The 8,616-nt window shown below is 44.2% G+C and overlaps 1 protein-coding gene and 1 pseudogene across 4 annotated transcripts in view; one reads left to right on the top strand and one right to left on the bottom strand.

Moving 5' to 3' along the window:
• Window positions 1-3: 3 nt before the first annotated feature.
• On the bottom strand, window positions 4-6,299 carry LOC135375228 (translation initiation factor IF-2, mitochondrial-like; annotated as a pseudogene).
• Window positions 6,300-6,376: 77 nt separating this feature from the next.
• LOC135375224 (uncharacterized) overlaps window positions 6,377-8,616 on the top strand; it is a 27,611-nt gene continuing 25,371 nt past the window's right edge. For all 4 annotated transcript variants that reach the window (XR_010417186.1, XM_064607952.1, XM_064607953.1 and 1 more), the window contains exons 1-4: window positions 6,377-6,512; window positions 6,638-6,733; window positions 7,029-7,757; window positions 8,471-8,577. Coding sequence is in view for 3 of the 4 variants with exons in the window: in XM_064607952.1 (XP_064464022.1) it covers window positions 6,429-6,512; window positions 6,638-6,733; window positions 7,029-7,757; window positions 8,471-8,577 (1,016 nt within the window). In the remaining variant the exon portion in view is untranslated. The remainder of the gene's footprint in view (window positions 6,513-6,637; window positions 6,734-7,028; window positions 7,758-8,470; window positions 8,578-8,616) is intronic.

The raw sequence follows: 8,616 nt of genomic DNA, 5'->3' as shown, positions 1-8,616 counted from the left end.
TAGTCTATTTCTGTATTTTATTTTATGATTAGCAAAAAACTATTTTACATGTGTACATTGTAGCGGAATAGCTGACTAAAATCCAGGGTCCCAGTCCGTTTCCTGTGGTACTTGGTGCACAGAGTAGCAGATGACAGAGTCCCCTTGTTGAAAACGGATATTTGGATCAGCCAGCATGAGCCCGCACTCTACGTCTTTCCTGACGGACTCCACTTCGTTCTTAAGGTGCCTCATGGAAGAAAGTGGTCCTGCAAAATAAGAGCACGCTATAATTAGACCCTGAAGTTTTCGGGTATTATATTTTTCCAAATTCGGGGGGTAGAAATCGGGTCGATAAATTGATGTCGAAAATTCATGCAAATTCGGGCAGAAAAATTACCATCAGACTGAGTTCGGGGATAAATCGGGCTCTATTGTCGAACAAACGTTCGTTATACAGCCTATCCAGAGTATCAGACGTTGAGATCAACCGTGTATTTTGTGAAAAATTAGTATGTCATTGCCGTGAGGTGCCTAGCTTAGGTGCAGTTTTGCGGGTAGAAATCGGGTCTAACCTTAAACCAGTGAACTTCGATTCGGGGTGCAAATTTGGGGAAAAATCAGGTTTAACCCTAAAACTTCAGGGTCTAGCTATAATATGTGCGAGAACACACTCTTAAGCTTACCTGAGTGCAGTGTAGTTTCATCTCTTACGACCTTAAATAGTGCATCCTTCTTTAGAATTCCTTTTATACAGCGACAACCGGCAACGGGCAGTTTCTTCCTGCCGTCGTTGACGGTGAATTCTTGTATTACCACAGCTTCACCTGAGGATGAAAACACTAAGACTTTAATGATTTTGAGTGTACATTTCTATCATTAATTCTCCAGAATCTGATTGTAGCAACAGCTAAGGCCTCTGGTCTTCTGCTGCGGCAAATTCAAAATTTTGCGACACCGACTTGGGCATGCCATGCTTGACGCACTGAGCTAATACAACCTGAGATATTAGTGGTGATCCTTTGCACTTAAGAAAAAAAAAAAAAAAAACATGTACGCTGCAGCAAGCAAACCAATCGCTTGCGTCCATACCTATTACTTCTTCTTTGGGAACATGCGGTAACCGCCTGCCAAGTTCTTCTTTTATGTCGTCAATAAGATGGTAGATGACCCTGAAATCCCGTATCGCAATGCTGTTTTCCCTCGCCAACTGCACGGCGTTGTCAAGCACGGGTACGTGAAACGCATATATGATGCCTGAAAGAAAGAAAAAGGAACGGATCCATCTCAAAATTTTCCCCCAGGAGTCGACGAGAACAGTACCATTGAACGGCTGTGCAAGTTCGACATCGGACTCTGTAACTGGTCCAACGCCGTAATGGATCAGGTCTAGGCGGCAGTTCTGATGCGAGTGGTAGGTGTCGAGAATGTCCAGGACAGCTTCTACGGATCCGTCGACGTCACCTGAACATTCAACGGTTTGAGTGTGCACGGTCTTTTTTTTTCTAGTAGCGCGTTACGTCATCTCACCTTTGATGACGATCGACAGATGAGGAGAATCGTCGACCTGGTATTCCTTTTCGCGGTTTGTTGTTCGTCGTCGTTTCCGTCGTATGCCTCTACTTCGCCTCTCTTGCAACTCTGCCTTCAAGGAGAATAAGCAGTTTCCAACCCACAAAAAAGATATATGCGTAAATAGGGATTAAAAAGTAAGATCCATAACGAAAACCCGAGACTAGGAAAAAGGCGAAAAACAGACGTCTTTCGACTGTTTTTCGTCTTTTTCCCAGTCTCGGGTTTTTGTCATGGATCTTAGCCACCAGCTCGCTTGCTTTTTAACCATTTTATCTTTAAAAAGTAAATTTGTGCTACATTCGTACCCTGTACTTGGCAAGGTGATCCTCTAATTTCTTCTGAATAGCAACGCTGTCTGCCTCTTCTTTTTGCTCCTGTCGTCGTGTCTCACGCAGCTCGACGACTTCACGCGCACGCTTCTGAAATCCGGAGAGATACCATTTTTACTTACAACCTAACTAGATGGTCGCACGCTGTACCTCGGACTCAACTTCGATGATATCGTCTCCTGCCGAAGGCAAGCTTCTCCAGCCAATCACTTGAGCAGGGGTACCAGGAGGAGCACTCTGAATAGGCTTGCCCCACTCATCAAACATGGCACGTACCTGATGCAGTATGTAGTATATATATCACAGTGTTTGACATAACTTTAACCTAAATGTATAAATTCGAGTCCTGTTTGCGACACGGTTGTCTGGAATCGCCTGTCAGTAGTTCTTCAGCCCATATTCCTTAGTTGCCGTCGGAAATGTTGTTCCAATACTGTATTAAAAAAAAAAAAAAAACATACTGCGCATGTTTATTACTCAAAATGAATGACCTTTCAACACACCTGGAGATTGGAGATGGGATAAACTACATGGTGCTGATTTCAGACAAGCGTGTCGCTAGCTGTACACGTATAACTTGAGTACATGTATAACTAGAGCCAGAAGTTTTCGGGAAATTTTTTTTTTTTTTTTTTTAATTCGGGGGGTAAAAATTGGGTAAATAAACATGTGCACTAAATTCATGCGAATTTGGGTGGAAAAACTTCCTGTACGCTAAATTCGGGGAGAAATCGGGCTCAGTTACTCAAACTAACTGTAGTGGTTTGGTACAAATGGTGATGTAACTGTATCTGCTCCGAAACAATTAAGTTAGTGCATTCCTACAGACATCCCAGTGAGGGCAATTTGCGAGGTAAAAATCGGGTTTCACCCTAAAGAGGCAACCTTCAATTCGGGGTGCAAATTCAGGGAAGAATCGGGTAAAACCCTAAAACTTCAGGCTCTATGTATAACCTTTTCACAGACACACAGGATGAAATTATTTGGAAAAACACTTGCAAACCTTTGCCCATGCTTCTCCCGCTACAATGTAGGACCCCTTTCGCAGTGTTCCTCGTTGTATCAAAGCTGTTGATAACTTCCTATAAGTGCACACACAAAGATTGAGAGAGACACACACACACGCTAAAAAGCACGAATTACCCTCTATGCCTATCTGTTGTGGACTCGAGCACTACTCCTTCCACGAGGCCCTTTGGATCACCTTTGACGTCCATCAGTTCCGCTTGTGTCAAAATAGTTTCTGTCAGTTTGTCGAGGTTTGTTCCCTGAGAGAATTGAGAATGCTATTTTGTTAGTTTCTCACAGCTGGGATGATATAGGTATTGGGTGCGTAAAAAAAAAAAATACATGGCAAAGTTTTTGATTGTGCACTTTGCGGATTGGTAACCGTGTGTTACAGACAAGTTTTTGTTTCTGGGTACCGCACAACATACACCTGGGTTTGTTCTGATGTACGAAAAATGGTCGTTTGTTGAAGATCTGCTAGGCTGTGGACTGAACGAGCCCACTACAGTTGTTTATCAGCTAAGTTCACATCTCGTAGGATGCTGCGTCGTGTATTCTTAACACTGTCAATTTGTGCAAGGTGTGCAAAGGCCATGGCACGTGTATATTTAATACCTTGAGAGCTGAGATGCAGACATACTGGACATCACCGCCTTCATCGTCCATTTGAATACCGTGCACTAAAAGCCCTCTTTTTGCATTCTCCTGCGAGGCACATTTAAGCATTAGTAAGCACATAGCAAGAAACAAAATAGCTCCATAGTAAAATAACTTACAATGTCAGCAGCAGGCTTGTCACATTTGTTTATTGCAACAATAATTGGCACTAACGGAATAAGAAACGGCATTATTATTAGAAACGACTTTACCGTCGTGGGCAATAAGCCTACCATTAGCATCGTGCGCATATTTGATCGACTCTACGGTCTGCTCCATGACGCCGTCGTCTGCTGCAACAACAAGGACGACAATGTCCGTAGCATGTGCACCACGCGCTCGCATCGTAGAGAACGCAGCATGTCCGGGAGTGTCCAAGAATGTTATCTTTTCCTTATTAGGCAGTGTTACTGAAAATAAATTTTTAATCTTTAATCTTTGCTGGTGATGTCTCTACTTTTGCTTCAGTGCTCTAAGAATATTACCGGTGAATGCGCCTATGTGCTGCGTGATGCCGCCAAATTCCTGGTCCACGACATTGGTGTGCCTCAACGAGTCGAGAAGAGTGGTTTTTCCGTGATCCACGTGCCCCATGATGGTGATTACTGGAGGACGCTTCACCATATTCTTCGGATCGGGAGGCAGCCTTGCAAATCAGAATATAATAACCAATTTTCTCTCATAACTTGTACCTTTAACAGTTTTACATGTCTACTAGAAATGACATTTTTTCCCTTGAACTACTTTAAAACTTGCTCTACGTTCTCAATAGACCTCTACTGAAGAAACGCCACTGTGACATAATCATGATGTTTATAAACATAGTGAAACCCACACAATGCAGATGAAGAACACCGCCGTTTCACTAAGCCGTACTCCTTCACAAAGGTCACAGATCACTTTTTTTGTATTGATGGCACACACAAATGGGGTCACATATTTGTCTTCACCAACATGGGCTTTGCGTTCCCAGTTCACCGAGGAAAGAAAAGGCGGCTCCACTCGAGTGTTGGATTGTCTCGAAAGTCAATGTTGTAATCCTGTGTGGGATGTGGTTTCTTTGTACAACTTACTTACGTTTGCCTTTTAGCGTTAAACACCACATGTACTCCTCAGGCTATCAGTAGACTGGAGCAGAACAAGGCCATACAACCAATAACATGTCAGAAATTACATAAAAATCTTAGAATATCAAATGCTACATTTTAGTGTGGCTTTCTTGTCGCTTATTGATTTTTTACTATAGTAGTTCCAGTCCATCAAGTTGGTGGCGCTGTCGTACCATCTGGCGTGGGGTGCCTGAATATTAGCTCCCCCTGTGTAGGGTGGAGTCACCCTTTGCAGAATCGAATGCCGCAGAGCAGCCATTTTGGTGCCCACCCTTAATATGCATAAATGCTGTGTACCGATTTCACCCACGTTTTCCAACCTCCTCTGTTATGCATTTCTAAGCATATAGCTGCACTTCTGTGAGCACATCGTGAGCTGTGCGTGGGCGTCAAGAAGGCAGAAATTCGTAGCAGACGACGCCGTTGTCTTCACCCTATGCAGAGGGAGCTAGTATTCAGGCACCCTAATCTGGCGTCATTTGTTTGTAAATAGTGAGAGGTCTATTACACAAATACCATACCTCCTAACTGCATCTTCTATCCCTTTTTTCTCGCTTTTTGGTTGCTCCGGTGGAGCACGAACTTCTCCTCGAAATCCAAGCCGTTTGAGGATTTTAAAAATGGTGTCAGTGTCTTCAATGCCTGTCACAACCACACTGGTTAGCATTCAGGTTTGAAAACTGAAAGAGTCTGTACATACTGCAATCATCTTGGTCGTACTGTTCGGTGTTTTCAACATACAACATTGCTTCGTAGATGTCATCTAAAAGATACGGGCACATGAAACATCTTTCCTTCTGTGACTACGGAGTTTAGCCACCTTTTGGTCGGTTCGTCACATTGGCCAGTTCGGCAACAGTGATGTTCTTCCATATTTGTACAACAGGATTCTTTGGCTTTGTTTTGGATGGAACCTGGAAAAGGAATTATTCATGGAAGAGCCTTAAGTGTTACAAAAGTGACATCAAATAATAAGTAGGTGCATGTGGTCACCACTGTTTGGTATTGTAAAATATTTTGCGGAGATGCTTGCGATTCTAGATAAATCGCCGGCATCAGGAGAAGAGGAGGAAGTATCAGACAGAAATTAGATTGTCACTCACAAATGGTTTCATGATCTTTTTCGCGAGCAGTACCCGAGATGTTGAAAACGTCCTGTGCCCGCAGATCACGCATGTTGGCCGTCGTTCAGCCGGCTCTGTGGTGCAGCACGAACTTCTGCACGATGCTACTCGTGCACAGCTGATTCTGAAACTGTTTGGAGCGAACCAGTTGAAAGAAATATCGTTCGCTCATGCCTGAACTTGAGCTCTATGCATGCACTAAAACAGCACAGATTACACGTTTTATGCCTTCTCTGGAAGTGACATTGTCTTGGTACATGCATAATATCTTTTCATGTAGGAAATTAAAAACGCAGACTCAAAAATCGTACCGAAATTTCCGAAGGTTTCTCACGAATGTGCTACCGATGGAGGCAGCCATGTTTGCATTGAAGCAGTCTGCTACATTTTCCCTCGCGTATCTATTTAGCGTTACAGACGAGCAGTGAATATTGACTGCAATTAAAAATTTGGCAGCAAGTTCACGTTTTAACACAAAGTGTTTGAAAATTAAGGGCCACAAGAAGCATGACAAGAAGCAAACAAGAAAAGAATTGGGTTCAACACTAGCGCCGCCGCGGTGGTTAATTCCAGAAAAGTCTGCTTGTACAACTCTTCCACACACGCCATACACGTGTGTTTTGTTTACATCGTGAGAATGTTTAGAAATGGAAACGAACCTGGATGTCCGAAGTCTCCTTGCCAAATGCAAGGGTTTCTGCAAACAGCAGGAAATACTCGAAAATATTCAGGTAGCATATCTTACAAAAAATATCGTAACGGATCGCCTGTGCCTAAAAAAACTACCCCCACACCCTTTCAGAGAAAGAAGGTATCTGTCATGTTTGCTTTCCTCTTAAGTGAACTCTATTTTCAGGAACTGCTGAATGTTCTCAACGAAGGCCGAAATGTCGACGAACCTGATGTAGGTCGACGGCTAGTACAATTGATGTGGGACATTGTCAAGTGCGAGGTACTCACATTCTACCTGTGTCACTGAACATCAAAAGACAGTTGTACCTTTACGCAGGGATTTTTCCAGCACCCTCCACCAATGAACTTCAACATCTCCAAAATAGCTGCCAAAAAGATCGGAAAAGCGAACTGATACATATGTCACCCCTCCCCCCCCCCCCCCTCCCAGATACGAAAAATCCCTGCCACATACGAGTAGATTGTCGCATAGGAATATTGCTTTCATCGTGCTGAAGCGACCTTATGTTAAGAGAAAACAGCGTTTTCATATTTTTCTTCCCCTCTACACACAGAGTGACATCGCAGGAGACGTCGTCAGCTTCAACAAGACCCGACAATCTGCCATCAACAATACTCACGTAATCATTTTCGTTGTGCGCATCTTATCAGGAACTTTCGCACCACACATCAGTGCCGCAATTTTCCAAACATTCCTCTGCACTCCTCTTCAAAACCACCTCGACGTCAACGACGTACTGAACATTACACGAAGGGAACCATTATCAGTATCACGCCCATCCATTCACCATCTCAACCTCACCACCAATGCACTCGTTAAAGGAGCCAACCTTAGTTTCCTTATCAGCCCAAACACTGAAGGCAAATCTCTCATACTGGAACTGTTAGATGTGGTTGTGAAGCTGTGCTCAGACTTGAGCATTCCCCGTTTCCAAGCAACTATGGGACTCCTGACATGGCTGGACGCGGTAGAACGTCTCTTCAAAGAAGGTCTCCGGATCTCAAACGAGTGCAAGTTTGTGCCAGAGACGAAGGAGGTGGACGAGATTATGATGGTTGTGACAGCCAACTGGGAATCCCCAGTGAACGGAGTGTCGGACTTGGTGAAGAAAATTTACGGCTTCCTGTTGAGGTTGCACATGTTGGAAAGGCAAGCCTTTTCAGCAGCAATTTCTGCAGACCTACATGGATTTTTGCTAAAGAAGACAATGCGTATGCCTTGGACAGCGAAGCCAAAGTTTCAGAGCCTGGCGTGCCTTCTGCAGCATGTTGACTTCGATAAGGTAGGTTTTTTTTCATGAACTTCTTGACAGTTTTCATCGCTGTATTGTCAGTACAGGGTGGCCAAGCTTCTATTGCATGGACTACTTTTGTAGGTTCAATACTGCAGTGTGTTTTGTTGGCTTATCCAAAACAATTCCTATAACAAACAAAGTGTACCAACTAGGGCACTACCTGGGCTTACCCCAAAGCCTGAGCCCTGCTCGCGGGTTGGTTGGGATAAAGCCTTCTTTTGACAGGCGGGGTTTGGTTTTGACATTGTGGACACGGGCCCATACAATGGTGTCCCTGGACCGGGCCCCAGCCTGTGCTGGTCAACTTTTATAGCTCACTACTGTGCAGTTGGTGGGCTGGGCCGGTTAGCATAGAACAATATTGGGCCCAGGCTGGTCCCAAGCCAGGAAGCTTCCTTTCTCGGGTTCAGACCGTTATGAAGACATCAGGCCGGACCCGGGGGGTCCAGAGGAAGGCCGGGCTGGGCATGGGCCTAAGAATGCGGCTCGTGCAGTGTTCTAGTGCCAACTAACAATACAGTCTGGATAGCAGTAAATATAGAATGCAGCTGACTTTTCCTCCACAATGCCACAGAAATGCCGCGTATGTATTCCATTCTTTGGCTTTTTGTTTTCCGCATATGTCCTATGGAATGAGAATGAAGAAATTGGTCTCCTTTTTCTTGTCTACTTATTTGATACAATGTATCTCCCTTTCCTAGTGCATAGCACTCGATCCAAAGCTACCGAAAGAAGTGATCGGTTGTCTTTCGTCAACTCACCTGACATCAGTTGCCAGTGACGTCTACAAATCATCAATTGCAAAACGGTACGTGCAGAATGCTCGTGGTTGCACTTTATTGAACCG

This window comes from Ornithodoros turicata, unplaced genomic scaffold (assembly GCF_037126465.1).
Source record: "Ornithodoros turicata isolate Travis unplaced genomic scaffold, ASM3712646v1 ctg00000843.1, whole genome shotgun sequence".
NCBI classification, from domain to species: Eukaryota; Metazoa; Arthropoda; class Arachnida; order Ixodida; family Argasidae; genus Ornithodoros; species Ornithodoros turicata.
The sequence above is the reverse complement of the archived record's forward strand: the minus strand, read 5'-3'. Positions and strand labels throughout refer to the sequence as shown.